This window comes from Acanthopagrus latus, chromosome 16 (assembly GCF_904848185.1).
Source record: "Acanthopagrus latus isolate v.2019 chromosome 16, fAcaLat1.1, whole genome shotgun sequence".
NCBI classification, from domain to species: Eukaryota; Metazoa; Chordata; class Actinopteri; order Spariformes; family Sparidae; genus Acanthopagrus; species Acanthopagrus latus.
Genome location: NC_051054.1, coordinates 8627304 through 8646440, shown reverse-complemented (window position 1 = coordinate 8646440; position 19137 = coordinate 8627304). Strand labels below are relative to the sequence as shown.

The window sequence follows — 19137 nt, the reverse complement described above, 5'->3', positions numbered from 1 at the left end:
TGTAGACTTCTCGGCTCGTGTCAGATCTCTCCGTAACCTCTCATCCGCCGGCCGGTACATTTACAAGGCAAATGCACTCCGTCTCTCTTCTTTCTCGCCCACATTAAGATCATAGACTGCACAGAGATCAGGATACAAGATATCAACTCTGCCTTTCTCTTTTCTTCCTCTATCCATTCATTAATCTTTCTTCCTTCCAGGCATGACCACGGAGTGGGTGTTGCAACCTCCTGTGTGGTTAGCGATCTGTTTAGATGCAGAGAAGTTAATGTAGATTGTGCACCCATGCGCATGTTTTTCCTTATTCCTGCTTTGACTCATCACCTGCCGGTCTTATCACTCTTCCAGCTGTGCTGAATGTGACCATTCAGTCAGCGTATCAGATGAGATCTGAGGCTATAAATCAGGCTTCAGGTGATAAAAGAGGTGCTGAACGTAAAAGGATAAGCTCAACAAAAAAATGAATGTAATCATAATCTTATCCCTCCTTCTATTGATGGAAAGTCACGTGAAGTTCTGCAGTCCACAAAACATTTCTGTAGGAAAACAGTGTTGCAGCATTCTTGGAGGATCTCGGGACTTGGATTACACGGGTTGAACTGCATGGAGCCATTTTTTTAATTATTATCATTATATTATAAGTCCCCATCTACTACAGTTGTTTACAACACTGTTCTGCTGTGAAGTTCCCAACACGAACTACAAAACATCACCTGACTTTCCATTTGCATGGTTGTAAGTTGGTAATGACTGAATTTTCAATTTTGGGTGAACCTATCCTTTAATAGTAGACATATCCTTGTGTCAACCTGTGTCATTTAAATAATTGAAATATAATGTACATTTGTGTTTTATTTACTTATACTACTGTCCATGTTGTACATATCTGACCTATAATGTATTCATTTTCAACTTCTGTCTTTACTGCACATATCTGATCTATGGTGTTAACACTACATCCATATAATAATACCAGCTGTATTTTTAGGGCCCGAGCAGGGAAACCTGCAAAGTCCCCATTGTTTTTGGAATTATGACTTTTTTTGTGCCAAATTATCACATTTTTCATTGCCTGAACATACCCTAAAACACACAAAACTTTGAATATAGGTCACACCTAGTGAGAAATGTATAATCTATTATTGCTGTGAATTTCCACAACTAGGTGGCGCTATAATCAAGGAAAGTGCGTTTTGGCTTATGACTGCCATGTAGTTAAAAAAAAACCTTATAGCCACATGCATTGCTTGAATTGTGCTGAATCTTGTGATGTGGGCCATGCCAATTTCCGGCTCCAATTTTTTTTTTTTTTTTTTGCAAATTGGCGAAATATTGCAAACCCACAGAGACATGGGGAGGGTGTGTTAACTTCACATAGACAGCACACATGTAGCTTGTCTGAAAGACACGATATGTCCCCTCCCCCCATGCCAGACCACAGATGACATGTGGTATCTACTGGCTGTCCACAGTACAGATGTTCTTAGTGTTGATGTTTGATGGCGATTGTGACAGCTTGAGTTGTTGAAGCCATCTTACTTTTTCCACTTCTGAGGTTTCCACAATCCTATAGGGTGACAGGCTCAGCAGTAAACTTGTCCTGGCTGGATGCTTGTGCCATTTTCAGCTCCTTGTGTTGTTGTTGAAGGAAATTTCTTTGCTGGGTTTCCTTCTGATGCTCGTGTTGGAGAGTCTCATAACATAAGAATAGATGAGATTAGTATAAGGATAAACATACTACACAGTAACTGTCATATTAATGTACATAATATGTGCAATATATAATAATTACCTGAGTCTTATCTCATTGTAGGAGACACTAATCTGATCCAGTCCTTTCTGAAGAAGACTGTTCTTGTCCTTCTCCACCTGGAGGTCAGCTTGAAACTTCTCCTTGTTGATTAAATGGGAAATCTTTTGCTCTTCATAATCTTTATGAAGATCCTTCTTCTTCATCTGCCTGCTGTTGTCCCTCACCTGAGTAGCTATCTTCGCGTTGCTGAGAGTTACATCATCGCTCCAGCTGTCTGGTGGTTTCTTTCCCCCTGTTGATGTACATTTCCTTCAGGGTTTTCTGCTTCCTCAGCTGCTCTTTGGTGTCTTCGAGCTCTTTGATAAGTCTCTCCCAAGACATGTTTCACAAGTGTCACATGTGGCACTTGTGAAATCATTGTAGATAGACCTACTAAACTGTAATCATGTTTCCTAAATATTTAAAGACACAATTCTTGTTGACATAAAATACTTATATCATTCATGCTAATTACATATATACAATGAGTTTGATAACACACATCCTTACAGAATGTCACTAACTCTGCGTTCCCTTATGATTAGTGGCTGTGTGTGACTTTGTGGCTCTTTTCTAGCTCCTCATAATCAAAAGGACTGTTATTTCACCCAATCAGACCACGTCCAGGAAACGTGTGCACATGCAAACATCTATGTGCGCTTCCTCCAACAGCGCCACAGCCCAACGTACATGGGCGGCAAGGGCCCGATCATCGCTGTATGTTAATTTCTGTATGTTTTGCTATTTGCATTACTTGTGTTTACACCTGTACTATAGATCTTATTCTTCCACCTGCACTGCCTACTGCAACTGCTGCACATGTTAACGCTGTATATATCTCTGTATCTTCATATTACCGCTTGCTGTTTATCCTACAATTTTATTGGTCTATGCTGGTCCATCACAGATGTGATGTGCAAATGTTGTGCAATATGAGTTGATATGAAAATGATATAAAGCTTATTTTTTCAATTAACTGATGTCACTAAAGTTCTTACAGTTCTTAATGTTAAACTGTAAAATATTTTACCTACATTACATATCTCGGCCACCAGTGTTTGATGTGAAGAGAATATGGTCATTTTTCATTCTTTCGCTCTACAAATCCTGTATCAGTCTGGCCCTACCACCAGATTTAACTACATTATTCTGCACTTCACTGCTATTTGCGCTTATGATGCAAACTGCATTTTGTTGTCTCAGTATTTCTAATTCTCTCCAATGACAGTAATGTTAAATCTAATCTAATGGTGTGCTATGTGTTGGCTGCTTCATGACAGAATTAAACCAAACCAGACCAGACCAGAGATTGTGTGATGGCTCACTGGCACCACCTGGCTGGCTATTTCCATGGCCACATGTGGTGCTTCCATCTATGGTACTCGGGGGACACATTTTTAGCAGGCGGAGCTCCAGTGGGACCTGAAACGCCGTCTTACATAATAAACCACTTGACAACAATATATAATTCAATGACATCACGTTCTGACAAGTGACAAAATGTCGCATACCAGGAAACAGTGAGGTTAAATGGTAGAAGGTTATGAATCTCCACCCGCTGTAAATGCTTCTTAGTAATACAATAATGACAGGTACAGTCCATCAATTTCATGGCATTAAAATAAAAATCTGATCGAAGGTTTTTTATACTCCCTCATCATCCAAGAGATAATCCCAGAAGTCATTGCAGAGCGTCAAATATTTCAGTTGGTGACCCGTTTTTGAATACACACACACACACACAAAATGACCATGCACGTGATGGCAAATCTGAGTACCAAACTATATTTATTGTATACAGTAGTAAAAGACCACAAATAATGTACAAATCAGTAGAGAAACAAATAACATGACAAGACCTAGGCCCCGTTCTTCATACATAACAAAGTTCAGCTCGTATGTTGCTCTGTCCAGCGTACTTCTAAAATGCAAGTGGAAGGCTGTGCTCTTGTTTTGTCTAACTCGAAAGATGAACTCATGATGGCTGCTTGTGAATGGCTTGTGCGGAGGCGTGTCTCCAAGAGTAATCAAACAAAGATGTCTGTACAACACAATATCAACAGATGCTTGTTGTTAGTGACTGTGGTGGTGGATGAGAAGTGGTTTCACCTCAGATAATCGCAGATGTCAGAGAGGACAGAAGTCAGTATTTCACACAGCTGGTAGCCGTCAAGTGAAGCTTTTTCCAAATGAAAAAAAAAGTACTGAAGTTGACATTGTTTATTAGATAGAATGATACAAAAATACAGCTAAACAGGATGTCGACTACAATTTAAATACCATTTTAAAAATTACAGTCCTTTTGTAAAATGGCTGAGCAATTCACTAATGGCTATGACTAGAAAAAAGGCCAATTACAGCTGCAGCCCACATTGCATAAATTCTGTCATCAAATACCACATAATGCAATAAATTAAACTATATTGCAAATGTCTAAAGAACAGCGGATTTTAGAAATTTAGATTTTTTCTTCAAATTGCTCCAATTTTATTTTTAGCATGCATGACTCTTTAACACAAAACCTGTTCAGTTTTGACAATACTGACCTGTGAGGAAAGCTGTAGCCTCACCTAAAATAAATTAAAGTAGGTAAACTTAAAAAGGGTTGCCACGATCCAACTTGCTCGTAATTAGCTTGTACTTTTACAGGTCCTGAGTGCAAGGACTACTGTCTTCGACAACAGACACATGATAATCCTGACTGAAATGAAATACTCGAGCTCGTGTCAGGCCACTGACAATCAAAACGGAGCCAACTCTGTTTCTGTATACAAAGAACGGGGCCCTGTGGGTACAGAACACTTATCTCCCAAACTCCACTGGTTGGCCTCACTGCCCTCCCGATATGCAACAAACTGCATGCATCCTTCTCCGAAACTGTAAAATGACTGGAGACACTCATCACCATGTTGTTGGCGACACAGCGGTCAGGTTTGTGAACAAATGGCCTCCAACTCCTGCCTTTAACACACAAGGAAACAGCTGGACAGTTGACATAGCAGTGAAAAGTGTCTTGGAAATGTGATACTAACTTTTATTGTATATAACCTTGCTCAAACTGGAAGCTGCTCCTCTTCAAAACAAATCTAGAATCAGTTGTCCCTGTCAGCCTACATACGCAGGGACAACACAGAGACAAGTGACCCCGGAACAGCACTGAGGAACAACCTTCTGGTTATTCATCCCACCCAGAATGTAAATCCCAAAAGCATAACTGCTTGCAAGAATTCCATAAGCGCTGAACACTGGCCCATTAGAAAATAAGGAAAGAAAACTAAAAGTTATGTATTCCATGTCAAGAGACTATCTCATCAGAGCCCAACCAACTCCACTGAAGGATTAATTAAATTTTGGGATCTGTCTGGATGAGTGAACAACAGTCTGTACCGGATACCCGGAAAAAACCTCCATTAGTAGAGGTCAAACAGGAAGCAAATAACATTAATGAAATCCCTTAACATGTGACAGTTATGACCTTGCAGTTTGCTTTAAGAGTGATCAGAGTACATCAAATATGCAACAGAAGTTCAGTCTTTGGAGAGTTGGTCCAAGCCTCACAACATTTATCTAATATCCGCTCTGATACTTCTGTACAGAAAAATCAACAAGCCCCCCCGGGTGTTAATTCTTGAAAGAAAAAAAAAAAAAAAAAAAAAAAAAATCATACAAAACAAAAACATTGCAGAACTCTTTAGCAAAAGCACCTACAATGCAGAGAGAATTAAAATACCTGTTTGACAGAAGAGCAGGAGTCACCATTCAGACAAGGAAAAAAAAAAACACAAGAAAGCGAAGTGAAATGGAAGGCGGGTGTGTATTAAGTTCAGATAGTGCTTCCACTTCAAACCATTTTCATGCCCTCCGACTGTGACCCCCCCCGGACAAAATCTTGCACAGCCTTGCATTCGACCCCGATGGATGAAGAAAAAAAAAAAACCCAAAACAAAACAAAAAAAAAGTGACAAAACTAGAGGATGCTAAGCTTTCACCGGAGAGTGAATGAGAAGCACTGACAGACCAGGAACAACTGTGACGCGCTGTTGGTCCAACCACAGCCTGCATCGCCGGAAGGAAATGTCATCCTGACTGACCAGCAGAGATACTGTTGTCGCGCACAAGAGTTCAGTCCTGGCTGAGGCGGTAAATAAACAGCTGAGGAGCTCCCCCCACACACACACACCTGACGAGAAACCATGACAGACATCTTTAAACTGAGGAAATAATAATAATAATAATAATAATAATAATAATAATAATAATAATAGGCTGCGAGGAGCGATGGGGAGGGGAGGGACAGTGAAGGTGGTTGGGGGCGTGGTCTGAGGGGTGGCCGTCAATGAGGTGGGGAGGGCTTAGCAGCGCCCGCCTGTCTGCTGCTGGAATACGTCTATGGTGTCTTCATCTTCCATCTCCAGCTGAGAGGAGGAGAGTGAAAGAGGTTCCAGTTAGTGGATGAAAACAATCAGTGAACGCGTAAAAATGGTTTAAGATGATTCATAGTCACTGAACAACTACACTGCGCAAACCGCACTGAAAGAGAGATCATTTCAGCCAGATTTTGGGAGAATATCACGGTGAATAGCGGACAGTATCTTACCTGTGCAGGTGTATCCGTCTCATTGATCGGCTGGCCATCAAACCTGAACCTGATCTGCCTTATTGCGAGGCCCTGCAGGAAGAGACACAACAGACACGAAGCTGAATCCATGTGCAAAGGAAAGGGATGAGGTGTTACAGTAAATCCACAATAATTGCATGTTGTTGAAGAGTAGGATACGAAAAAGCACTCATTTGGTCTTTTAGCTCACCTGTCGTTCGCAGTACGCCTTCATTAGTTTGCTGAGGGGTGTGTGCCTTTTGATTTTGAACTGGACCACCGACCCATCTTGCCCTGCAACCTTGAGGTTGATGTGATCATTCTCAGTCTTTACTCCCTCCTGCAGAGACAAAAACGTGTTTCATCAGATAAATCAGCCAGTTTGTGGGTTTCAACTACAAACACTGCATTACACCAGACACACACATAAAAAAAAAAAAAAAAGAGAACTGGTAAATGAGACCAGCCAAGCAAGTTGACTGCAGCCTGCAACTTCCGACAGAAATGTCACAGTAACTACGTAGAACCACGACATGTGGCGCAGGAAAACCATTTAGCACGCGTTAACAAAACAAAAATACATTGTAGTAATTTTGCTAGGCTATAAAAAAAAAATGCAGCTAGGCGGGCACAGATGCTAACCTTAGCATGGTTAGCTCCGGGCTAGCTGACTGGCTCTCCAGCCCCTTTAAGACCGCTGCTGAGTTTAGCTGCCGGCTAACGGTGCTAGCAGTTGTTTTTTTGTGTGTGTGTGTGTTGTTGTTGTACCGAGCCCAAACAAACACAGACACATTAAAAACAACATGGACAGCGCTGCTAAGCTAGTTTTTTCTTACAGTGCGTCACCTCGGTTTGCGCTCTTTTTGTCGGTGCTGCATTTGCGGCATTTGGGGCGCTGCGGACATAACGTGGTCCCGTTTCGACAAAGAAAAAAATCCGCAAGTGACAATCATGGTGTAATTGGCATTTTCTGCTCGCTATCGTCGAGGGGGCCTAGTTAGCAGGTTAGAATATCTCCCATCTCCGTCCACAGAGGGTTATTTAAGCGCGTATACACGTAGATATGGACGCGCAGGTACTCATTCATTTGCGAAACAAACACTGCGCCGATTCAGAGAAACGTGCAAACCAGGCCATTTTAGATTGCACATCTGAGGAATGGTTTGGCAGGAGCTCGACTGAGCCATCACAACACATGAACAGCTGTTTGAGCCCTTCGTATCTTACCTTTGGCTTTTCCTCTGACATCCTGGCTGAATTTCGTGTGCGGGTCTTTCAGGAGAATCGGTTAATTGGGCTTTATTTGTCTTCCTGCCGCCTTCTGTCCTCTCGTCTCTGCTGCCGCCGGGTGCGCGCTTTGGACCGCTAGTATAAATAAATGATTGGATCAGACGGGGCCACGTGACCGCTAAACCGCGGGGGCGCGGACGCGGGGGCGCGCACAGATGCAAAATACTCGAGCACGCGAATCGAAAGTACATAAAGATACCTGAACACTTTAGACCATGAAGTTATTTTGTGCACGCATTTGTTTGAATTTTCTGTAACCCACACACCTGTAAAGCATGATAAACAAACAAAAACAACGAATTAGTTAAAAAAAAAAAATCAAAACATGTGGAAGTAATCTAAAATTGCCATATGGCTTTGAAAAAAAATCAACATCAGCCCCCAAAAAGCAAAAGTTTCAAACATGTTATTTTCCATCTATCTATCCATCACCCAAAAGTTTGAATCTTGTTATATTTCATTAAACATCTGTTTCCATTTATGCTAAGCATAAATTGTAGTCATTGAGTTTCTGTCATCAAATATCTGACATATAACACCAACAGTGGAGAAATAAAAATGTTCTTTACCTCACACAGCAGATGTCAGCATTCAGCCCTCTAATGACCTTCAGTCAGGCATTTTGAGCTTTTCAACTCAGTTTTCACTGATGAACTTTCACTTTTTAATGAATCAGAAAACAAAATATGAGGCGAAGGTTTTAATAAAAGCACAAAAGTCTAGTCTTTTATTAGGTTTTTGTATCTTTACAGGGTAAACAGACAAACGTAGAACTAGACAGACTTTACGATCAACACATTCATCTTAAGTTAAAGGTGCAGTGTGTAGGAATAAATGGAATTTAGGAGGATCTATTCGATTTGAAAGTAGAAAATACAATCATACAAAATACAAAAATAGGTTTTAACTTCTAAGTATATCAGCAGCTCAGGCGAGCGAAACAGGCGCAGCAGATATTTCTTAAGTAAAAGGAAGGACTAGTGCAGTAACCAAACTGGATTCTTTCCATTCTGTACAGTTTAAACTTAAGACTTGCTTGTCATGCTTATAAATAGTATAAGTAGAGTGGTGCTACGGGAGCCACACTATTGCCTTTGACAACACTGTCACTACATGTGTCTATTCTAGCTTTGGTTACAGCCTCTTGGGTCATGATACTGAGCACAACATCCCTATTCATTAGCTGGAGTATGCCAGAGACTGCCTGTACAAAACTACTTCAGATTGTTTTATTTATAGTATACATGAATTCTCAGGTTATGTTTACTTTTGCAACCATGGGACAGGTCGTTGTCTGTCACAGGTTGGGAGCAGGGGGAACAGAAGGGTCCTCTCATGCAAATTTGGAGTATGGATTTGCTCCACTTAGACCTGCAAACACACAAAAAATAGTCAGTGAACCCATGCATTGATTTAAAAAGAATAGGTTGAGATGAGGCCTAGTGCTTTGTGGCCTTTAAATAATAATGCTATATCTTGTATCATGATTTAGTCTATAATTTAGATTGTTTGCCTCCTTTTAGTCATTGCTAATTAGCTGCTGAGCAGCTTTGTAATTACTGCAAACACATGAGAGTCCAATCATTCTTCTCATTTAACTCTTGACAATAAAACAAGTACTGTGAACACAATTCCCCAAATTGTTGGACTGTTTCTTCAATGTCCCTCAAGTGTAAACAGAAAAAGATGGAAGGAGCACACATTTAGTTCCCATGTGTATGAAAACAGCGAGAAATAATAATTGTCAGCTCACCATATTTCTTCCTGATTTCCTCGTGTCTCTGTTTCATCTCTGCCTTCCTGTAAGTACAGAACATTTTCTCATGAGTCATGCATTTACTGATAATAATTTATTTACTCCTCTAAAACACTCCCCAGAGTCACATGACCTCAAACCAGTTTGGGCTGGTAGCAGTTTGACGTGAGCGTTTCTCCCTCCCGATCTGTGCTGCTTTTGTGTTATGCTATGAAGGAAACTGATATGGTCATGAGCAACAATGCAACAGGGACAGACTGTTGCATTGTCAGGTCAGGTAAACCAGGAGATGAAGCTACAGATTGAAACAATGCCTACCTGAACACTGAAGATGTGTACAGTTTTCAGGTCCTTGAGCCTTACTTGAGTATTTTTCCATTTCCTGCTACTTCTGCTCCACTATTGATTTGACAACTTCAGTTACTCGTTACTTTGCAGATTTATTTTAATAATACAAGATATAAAACACATAATTATTGGTTATGACTCAATTCAATAAACTAAGATTGCACTTTATTGAATAATTGGGCTGGACGACCACGACCAGCTTAATCATGAAAGTGATGAAAACATGAATGCATCAATAATTATATTAGTTAACCAATATTATTGTCCTACCACAGAAACATTGGTTATTTGTAATGTTAAATCCCCATCTGAGTTTTCTGTTTCAGTGCAAAGGTGCCATTTTAGACAATACACCTTACAATAAACTGTAAAACATCCAGCTTCCATTATATATCTTTCTCAAAGACACGTGACAACCACATTTGAGTGAGAATTGCACAAAAAAATTGTGTTTATTAGCCAATAGTATCAGTCGGACTCAACCAATAATATGAGCTATACTGAAAAATACCTTGCTGCTTAATTAGTATTGATAGTTTTTGTATTTTAAGTGTGTTTTGTACAAAAACCTGTACATTTTCCATGATGGAAGAGCTCGGATTAGGTGACGACGGAGGAGAAAGGGGAAAGAGAAAGTGTTTAACAGTGCGCTGCCTCATGGCTCACCAGTTTGACTATAGATATGGTCTTATAATCAAAGTGAAATGCTGTTTTGCTTCACTTCTTTCTTCAATATTTGGACAGCAGGACAAATGTGAGACGTGTGCAGTGATTCAGCAGTAGGCACAGAGGCTAGTTCAAGATTAATAATCCAGTCCAACTTGTGAATTTGAGGTTCCTTATGTGGAGATGGATACTGTCTCCTGAAACATTTTTTTTGTGCAGGAGAGCTTCTAATCAACTATACTGTACTAGGTATCATACACACGGACAAAACAACAAACCAGGCCGTGCTTGGAGCTGCGTTACACACTCAATGAGCATCACTTCTCACCTTTCTTCCTGCTTGGTATTCGTCTTGTTGGCCTGCCTCTGCATCTTGGCCTCGAACCTTTTGGATCTGCGACACAAACGCAAGACCAAAATTAGGTTGAGATTAAATAGTTCATGGAAAGTTACACAGTGTGTGCCTGTGTGTATTTTGGGTGACGACACCTTCTGGTAACCACACCAGAACTGGAGGACCTGTGGACATTATATCTTTACATGATTAGATGGCATGATATCATGAAGGACACATGACAGAGTGACAAATGAACTTATCCCACAGCAAGTCCTCACTGTGGCTTTAACCCCAGCAAAGTCACTCTTAAACACCAAGTCACGTGACTGATAAACTAAATAACACAAAATAATGACTTAATTTTAACTGCGGCCTCATTTCTCTCTGTTCATCAGCTGGTGCCTCAGCTTCGTGTTGAGGATGGTTTTCCTCAGTTACTCTTCAGACATAGATCAAGAGGGTCAGTCACAGCTCAGTGCACACGTACCCAAAGTTCTCGCACTTGCAGCAGCAGAACAGGCAGACCAGGGCGGCGATGATGATGATCCCACCAACCACAGCCAGGGTGATTATCAACGCCTGGAAGTTCACTGCAGACAGACACAGAGAGGCACAAAGACACAGTTATGAAGGGAATCCACAAGTCACACATCCACCTTTAAGGTAGGAAACATAGATGTTTCTACCACTTTCCTGAACCACTTGTATAGTTTCCTGACTGTAAAATAATATCTGTAATGCAATACAACTATTTGTTTATTGCCAACCGAAGATAAAGTGATTCCAGTATCTTTAATGGCAGGGGATATTTTTAATACATCTCCTTTAGTTAGAGTCCTAACCAGCTCGCCCAGGTTTGTCAGTGCCCAAAGCTACTGTGTTAGCGATTTTGAACACCAACACTCCAAGACCCCAAGCCCATACTGCTAGCTGCACGGCTAACTGAGCTAACTATGTAACGGTTAGTGGTTAGCAGTCAGTTAGAGACTATTCTGATGATATTTTTTTGACAGGTGGCTGATCTTACATATTGCACCTTTGACTTGATATCTGAGTTTTGGCTGATAAAAGTGGGTTTGTGTACTGTATCTGTGAATGTCTTTGTGAAGGCCTTTGCATCATATCGCTTAAATATATTCAATTTTTTTTTTATATGCAAATAAATATAATAGAATATTTGTTTTTCAGTGTGTGTGTGCACGCTCTCTTACTCCAGCAGAGACCCCAGCGTGCATCATTCAGTGGGCAGAGTGAATGTGGTGGAAGGATGGTCCTCACTGGATATGTAATACACGACTTGGTTTTGATACACCACAAGCACTGTGAAAAACACCAAAACACATAATGACCTCTTTGTTATTTCAACAAACACTGAATCCTGAGGTATTCAGGACAAATGGAGGACACACTGTCTAATGAGTTGAAAATGGAGGGGGGGGGGATAAGAAGGATCGGTTACTCCTCAAACCAGTCTGACAGGTGTGGAGGTGGAGGTAGAGGTGGAGGAGGAGGAGCTGCTGGCTGTGGTTCCTCCACCTTTTTTCTTCTCATCCAGAATGAATACAACATGGAGGAAACAAAATGTTTTCTGTCAGCACTCACCGTCACGTTGTTGAGACATTGCTCACAGCTTGTCCCATTCTTCGCCTCGCAAGCTATGGGAGAGAAAAAAAAAATGTTGGTTAGTTTAGTTGAAACCCAAAAGTTACTTAACTGGAGAGATCAGCCGAAAAACACTACAGGACGCAGATTAAATGAGGCCTGTAGTTTGCTCCCACAGAGGCTTTTGTAACCAGTGCTAATCCTCCTGAGACATTTTCCATGGAGACACGGCACAGTAAACACACAGGCCTCACACCAGTCACATTACTATCAGCAGACTACACAGGACAACAGCTGGGTTTGTGTCAGTGGACCCACAAATCTGTAGAGCCGAGGTGTAAACAAAGTCTCATTCCTGTGTTCTCTGAAACAATCAAGGACCTGAGGAGGGGTTCAGAACTGAAAACAGACTTGTTGTTCCTGCTGGGAGGTTTCAACAATACACAAAAGGTATTAAACTAACAGAGACACAATCATATCAACAATCACTGTTTGTCTTGCTTTTATGTAGCCTTCACATGTGATTTTCTGAGATATTTAAAAATAAATAATCTTCACGCTGAAAATACAAACAACTGGAGAGCAACCAGGACCAACGCAGCTCCAAACAGTGCTTTAGTTTCTGTGTGTATCTACTTTGCCTTGACTCTTAGTAAGAAACAAGAGAAAAGTCTCAATAAAATCAGGTGAGGTTTCTTTGTACACGTTTGACCTAGGATCCCACAAGACGCCTCTATGAGCGATTAAATGAGAGGAAGAGCTTCTCCTTCAGCAGCCATTAATTCCTCAGTCACCACAGAGTTCCTGTTCACACTCTTACCTATGCCAGGTGCGGGAGTCTGACAGAAAACTGTCGCCAAACCGACGACAAGCAGGAGAGCAAGGATTAAAATCCGCGAATCCATGGTCCGACCACTTGCACGAGGATTATTCCAAGTGGTTTCCTATGTCTCAGAGTTTTGTGTGAAACCCGTTGAGCGCAATAGAGGAAATGTTTTGGCTGCTCCGATCCAGAGCTGAATCTCTGTGTGAACCTACAGACGAGGGACCAAACGCTGGCTCATGACGCACGCTCATTACGCACTGGAGACAAAGGAGGGGAAGGCGTGTGCGTGACCCCGGGCGCATTTTGTCTTGTAGGCAGCAGTACAAAAAGTACAAATATACTTTACTTACTCAAGTACCATTACACCATTGGAAATTTACTCCGTTGCAAGTGTTCATAAATTCATGACATCATTAGATTGTTACGGATTCATCAGTTTGTACGCAGCATTTCACGTTTACTTTATTTTCAAACATTATATAAACAGTTATATAGTGAGTTAACAAGATAAATCTGGGATTTAAAATGAGATGTTCATTTCTCCAATCTTTGCTCTTTTTTGGGAAAATAATGGATTAAATATATGGAGGACCGACACTGCAAAAATCAAAAACAAATAAATAATGACTTGGCATTAATACATTTATTTTAAAATGGGGCATGAATTGATATTTTTGTATCATTTTGCTAACTGTAAAAAGGCAATACAGAAATAATTATGTTAACTGAACACAAATACATCTAAAAAATCCATAACATCACTCAATAAGTGAATTAATACACATTTGAAAAAATATAAAAGCAAATTAAAACAGAAATGTATGCCACATTTTAAAACTTAATTAAAACTTTATCTATCTATCTATCTATCTATCTATCTATCTATCTATCTATCTATCTATCTATCTATCTATCTATCTATCTATTATTTTGACAGAGTCAGTCCTCCATAAATTTGAGCCTTCAGAGAAGAATTGCAAAAAGCCTGACAGACAAACATGTGAGTTGTATCAGTAGGCTAATGGTTGTGGCCGTGGTGGAATAAAATGTAGAGCACAATATTGCAAGTATATACTTGCATGAAATGAAAATCTAAATGAAGTACTTCAAAATTGTACAGAAGTAGCTCAAGTAACTAATACACGTCCTTAAATACTTTCCACCACTCTCTGTCGGTCTATATGTGTCAAAATAAATTCACAATGACAACATGAAGTCGAGGACAATAATTCCAATAATTTATTAAAGCATAATTTTGTAAAGCCAGTTACAAATAAAAAAAAAAAGAACAACACACATATCTCTCTCTTTCTCTTTTTTTTTAACAAGCACAATATGTTCTACTATGTAACGATGATAATAAGCATAACATAAGATAAGAACGGGCCCCACTCTGGCCGCCTGCGGCTGATAACAGGACCCTTTGTGATGAAGTTGCCCTTGGAAACAGATCTGTGATCAGATACCGCAAACTTGAATTTGTCGTTCTCCTTAGCAAATGCACTGATCGCATTTCAGCAACTCTAGGGCAACTTCTTCCTACTCAGTGTAATATCAGTGACAGACAGGACCATAGATATAGAATAATTAGAACAGACAGCATAGGGTTCCTTATTAATTATGGCTTATGGGTTACTTTCTCTGGTCTCAGCCAAAACCAAAATAACCAAAAGTTCAAAGTGGAACCTGTGAACGAGTTCTGCTTATTCTAACTCTATAGGCAGGATCCCAGTGGGCTGTGTGTATGCAGCATCGGTCGGAGCCATGATGGAAGACACTGAGGTCATGTCCTTGGTAGCTTTTTAAAAAATATATTCAGATTTGAATACTTAATACATCATTTGCCATATTCTCACCGAAATATTATTCTTGTGATGTGGGGAGGTTTTGAAACAGCATTTGGACCATGCTGGGAAGTTCAATCTTAAGACCATATAACTGTGCAGAAAGAAGTGGAATTTCGTAACATCTCTTTTGGTGCCATTGACCTCAGTATTTCTAAAATCCTGGCTTCGGCCCTGTAAGTGGCACTCCAGATAGACAACAAACAACTTAACCCGGAGATAAGTTCAACAATAAGCAGCCTGGCAAGCAAATATTGAGATTATCATTGACGCAGTTGTTCTGGTTTTGGGTTTTTAGTCCAGTTATTCCGTTTTATTTTGAAGGTTTCATCCTCAAAGGAAGAATCTGCTGGGTCCATATTTGGTTGGTTCGTACTGCGATGATTAGAAAACGCAAGACACCAAGACAGACAGATTGAAAAAAACAAAAGGCGAGCTTCAGTAACGTATAACGTGTTGTAAAAATACAAAAAGTCAACTCAGAACAAACCCAAAAGGCACAGGGAACACTGAAGACACATGATGAGTAAAAAAAGTTCTGGCAAACAGGGAGGGGAAACAAACAGAGGCAATCAAAAAAAAGGTGGGAAGCAAACAAAGACAGGAAGTGTAAAAGACACATGCCAAGTGAGGATAAAACCTCCAAATTAAAACAGAAAATAACTAAACTCAAAACCCCACAACAAGCTTTATTGGGTCATTTTTCATATCCCCCCCTGATATGGAGTTGTTATACATGAGAGGTGCTGCCATCTACCTGGGGTGCCACAGAGTCAGGTGATATTGACAAAACAGTGACTTCACCTTCAGTCCGTAAACACACACATGCACGCACGCACACAAAGCAGTGATGTGACTGTCAGCATTCTTAGTGCACAATTAAACCTTATCCAAGCCCGTATCCTCACAGTGTCACATCTGCTCCTCTTACACTGCAAAAAAAATCCATTATATATATATTTTTTATACATTATCCTTCCAAAACACACCTTGCAATACATACAGTTCAATAAGAAATAAATAACCCCTGAAAACCCTCCCTCCATGTCCCATGCTTTTCCCTTAAACTCACAATCACGACACCATTCTTAGGTTAGTCATGTAAATACGTCTCATTTCCGGGGAATACACTCAGTAAAATCTCTTTTCTCGTTTCCCTTTTCTTTTCCAGCTATTAAATACACCATGAATACGCTCACACACACACACGCACACACACACACACACACACATACACTCAGACACACACACAGCAGCATTCCAGACACAGCACTTTGGGGTGGTTAAGATAGCAGAGGGCGTACAGTAATAATACCGGTAATAAAAGATCATAAACAGTTCAGAAACACAGACAAAACCGGAGCTCTTATGCGTTATTTTTAGAGTCACTGATCTTAGTAAAGAAAAAAAAGTGATAATATCATGAGCAGACAGGGATATACAGTATTTCATGGCTCCAATTACGAGATAATAACAATGATAAAATTCATCAAAAACACTGTGGCAACCAGTGTCATTATGGTGTTTTTTTTTTTTTTTGCTATTAATCCTTACTTCTCTGTGAGTCACACTAAATGGCACAGCCAGTGAAGGATGTACAGTATTGGCATCATATTCAGACACACACCATTCACTTTGCATGTATTTTACACGAGGTGTCACATTGCATTTAGTATGGCATCTACTGTACAGTGCAGTGGCCACCGAGAAAATTCAATAACTCTTATAATGTGTGATATACAGTACAAAATGATACATGTCGGTTCGGTCTATGTGGATGTGAATATACAGTAGATAGTGTTTTTATACGCAGACACAGATAGGGGAAATGTTTTGTCTCATACTATTCTGGTTAATGTTCCTCCTCGTCGAGCCATGCACAGACTCTCCACGACCAGAGAGCCTCCGAAGCGAAAACCCTCTCCTCTTTCTTCTCAAGAATCTTGACGGTGTTCACAAATATTTAAAGCCACTTCCTTTGGCTGTCTTCTTCTTGTGGCCACACGGTGGCACTGACGAGTGAGCAAGTGAACACTGTGCTGGGCGAGTGGGCAGGTGGGAGTTCACCCCCCCCTTTTTCTTAGCAGCCCCTGAAGAAGAATCATCATCGAGTCCTTTTTCTCAGTCACGAGCAGATGCGATAACAGCCGACGTTACAGATACAACAGAGAGAAAGCAAGCAAGAAACAAGAATTCAGCGCTATAACTTAATACCAAACAAAGATGCGACGGGAGTGAGGTCACGTGAAGAGAAAGAGAGAGAGAGAGAGAGAGAGAGAGAGTCTGAAACTGGAGGAGTGAGAAAGGGTGATTTAACTGAGAAAGTGTGGCTTTTCTTCTGTCTGGCAGTGCACTGGGGGGCGAGGGTGTCTGTCTCGGCCTGGGACAGACTGGGACAGACTGGGACTGGGCGGCTGAGTTGTGCTTGTATTACGGAGTTTTGTCCGGAAAAGGAAAAACGGAAGTTTTCGAGTGTGCTTGAACATCTACATGCAGGACTAAGACTGTGTGGGGGGGGTGGGGGTGGGGGTGGGGGGGTTATGTGTGTTTGAAAGGACCGTCCCAAAATACAGGTTGTTTTTCTTTGTCATGCTTATTTTTGTAAATAGATCCCTTGTCCCCATATCCAGAGTGAAACCCAGGCCAGTAGAGTGTGCGTTTGGCTCCTGTGTCCACTTCTATCCTGCTTCTATCTTTTCCCTCGTTCAATCATAGGTGCTCATCCACCACCACCACCCTTTTGATTCAACCTTGAGGATTTGGTGCGACTGCCTCCTTCAAAACCGACCGACCGATGCAGAAGGGCCGAGGCATCTGTTACCACTGGATGAACCGAAGGCTCCGGCTGGTTGGTGGCGATCACCTGACCCAGGAACTGGCGACGCTGGTCACTGACATGATGCTGCAGCGTTTCTTCACCATCATGTTGATGTAGGCCCTCATGATCTTGGTGATCTCCCCAACCTGAAGGGGGAGAAGAAAGTGGTGGATTAATGCTGATCCTGATCTGACTGTGCACGGCTGCAATGGTGTGCGATCAGGTGATCGTGTGTTGGAAAATTTCAAAGCAATTTATTATCAAAAATATATAAAAATGTAAAAAAAAATGTAAAAAATACAGTATGGCTTTAATTCCCAGCATGAGTCATGCTCCAAAAACCTGGATCCTACACGTCCCATAATGCATCTGCACAGCATCTTTTAACCTTATAAAGCTCCCTTCAGAGCCACAGAATCCACACACAGGCTGAACTTCATATGTACAATCAAAGCGCCTTTAAGAAAATAAGGTAAAAACATGCAATAATAAAACTAAATGGATTTGTGCAGGTCATCAAGCAAGCCAATAAAAAGTGTTCCACAACATGACAAATATCTCAAAATCATTGAAAAAAATATAAACAAGAATCAAAATATTTCACAGTATGAAAAACAGTGCATCAGTGGTGAAGATAATGAAAATAATCGCCCAAACAGCCATAAAGACAAAATGCTATTGAAAATTAACAAAAAAAATCAATAAAAATAAAGAGTAAATAATGAATAATGTGGGCTCACCAGCGGTGTCTCAAAGAACATTTCCCTCTCATCCACGATGATCTTGTAGGTGCAGAGCTGTGAAGCCCCGAAAAAGGTGATGTGTTCGTACTGGAAGGTCTCCAGCGGCTTGGGCTCGCCTCGTTTATACACTGACACGTTGTCAGCGCTCACACTCAGCCACAGATCGTGAGGGAAACCTCCCTCCTTACACTGCAGAGGGGACAGCGGGGAGAAGAAAAGGTCAGTGGCGTCGGGTGTTTGCTCAGGTATCTTCAGTCCATAATTTTTTCATTTTGTTTTCTCACCTCCACATCGAAAAGAGTTGATCCATATCCAGGCCACTCCTTGATGATGCTCATGTAGTTAAGCATGGCCTGATGCTGAGGCATGCCCTGCAGCCGGGTCCACTTCTCCAGAACACTGGTCCTTGTGGCCGACGTCTCCTCCTTCACCCACATCTCCAGCATCTGCTCCTCCTCCACCTGCAGAAACACAGCTCAGTTATTTATATAATATAATATATCAAGTACTCATGATTT

The 19137-nt window shown here is 40.9% G+C and overlaps 3 protein-coding genes across 5 annotated transcripts in view; all 3 read right to left on the bottom strand.

The window, feature by feature from the left end:
- Window positions 1-3561: 3561 nt before the first annotated feature.
- LOC119004811 (small ubiquitin-related modifier 3) lies at window positions 3562-7771 on the bottom strand. The gene is made up of 4 exons (XM_037072052.1): window positions 7617-7771; window positions 6601-6729; window positions 6390-6461; window positions 3562-6207 (listed from the first exon to the last, which is right to left on the bottom strand). Exons 1-4 carry the CDS (start codon window positions 7635-7637, stop codon window positions 6145-6147), a joined length of 285 nt encoding a protein of 94 aa, XP_036927947.1. The 5' UTR covers window positions 7638-7771; the 3' UTR covers window positions 3562-6144.
- Window positions 7772-8377: 606 nt separating this feature from the next.
- LOC119005232 (pituitary tumor-transforming gene 1 protein-interacting protein-like) lies at window positions 8378-13490 on the bottom strand. Its single transcript, XM_037072811.1, has 7 exons — window positions 13209-13490; window positions 12389-12441; window positions 11998-12106; window positions 11274-11376; window positions 10778-10843; window positions 9433-9479; window positions 8378-9050 (listed from the first exon to the last, which is right to left on the bottom strand). Exons 1-7 carry the CDS (start codon window positions 13291-13293, stop codon window positions 9013-9015), a joined length of 501 nt encoding a protein of 166 aa, XP_036928706.1. The 5' UTR covers window positions 13294-13490; the 3' UTR covers window positions 8378-9012.
- Window positions 13491-14430: 940 nt separating this feature from the next.
- Window positions 14431-19137, bottom strand: part of myo10l1 (myosin X, like 1) — a 42927-nt gene continuing 38220 nt past the window's right edge. For all 3 annotated transcript variants that reach the window (XM_037072482.1, XM_037072483.1, XM_037072484.1), the window contains 3 exons: window positions 18904-19080; window positions 18617-18808; window positions 14431-18022 (listed from right to left, as the gene is read on the bottom strand). In XM_037072482.1, the coding sequence (XP_036928377.1) occupies window positions 17918-18022; window positions 18617-18808; window positions 18904-19080 (474 nt within the window). In that variant the 3' untranslated portion in view covers window positions 14431-17917. The remainder of the gene's footprint in view (window positions 18023-18616; window positions 18809-18903; window positions 19081-19137) is intronic.

Coding starts and splice junctions, on each gene's coding strand:
- LOC119004811 (XM_037072052.1), bottom strand. CDS start 7,637: ATGTCAGAGGAAAAGCCAAAG. Junction 6,730..7,616: donor TGTCAGAGGAAAAGCCAAAG/GTAAGATACGAA, acceptor TTGTCTCTGCAG/GAGGGAGTAAAGACTGAGAA. Junction 6,208..6,389: donor AGACGGATACACCTGCACAG/GTAAGATACTGT, acceptor TCCTCCTCTCAG/CTGGAGATGGAAGATGAAGA.
- LOC119005232 (XM_037072811.1), bottom strand. CDS start 13,293: ATGGATTCGCGGATTTTAATCCTTGCTCTCCTGCTTGTCGTCGGTTTG. Junction 12,107..12,388: donor AATGTCTCAACAACGTGACG/GTGAGTGCTGAC, acceptor TGTTTTTCACAG/TGCTTGTGGTGTATCAAAAC. Junction 11,377..11,997: donor ACGCTGGGGTCTCTGCTGGA/GTAAGAGAGCGT, acceptor GTCTGTCTGCAG/TGAACTTCCAGGCGTTGATA.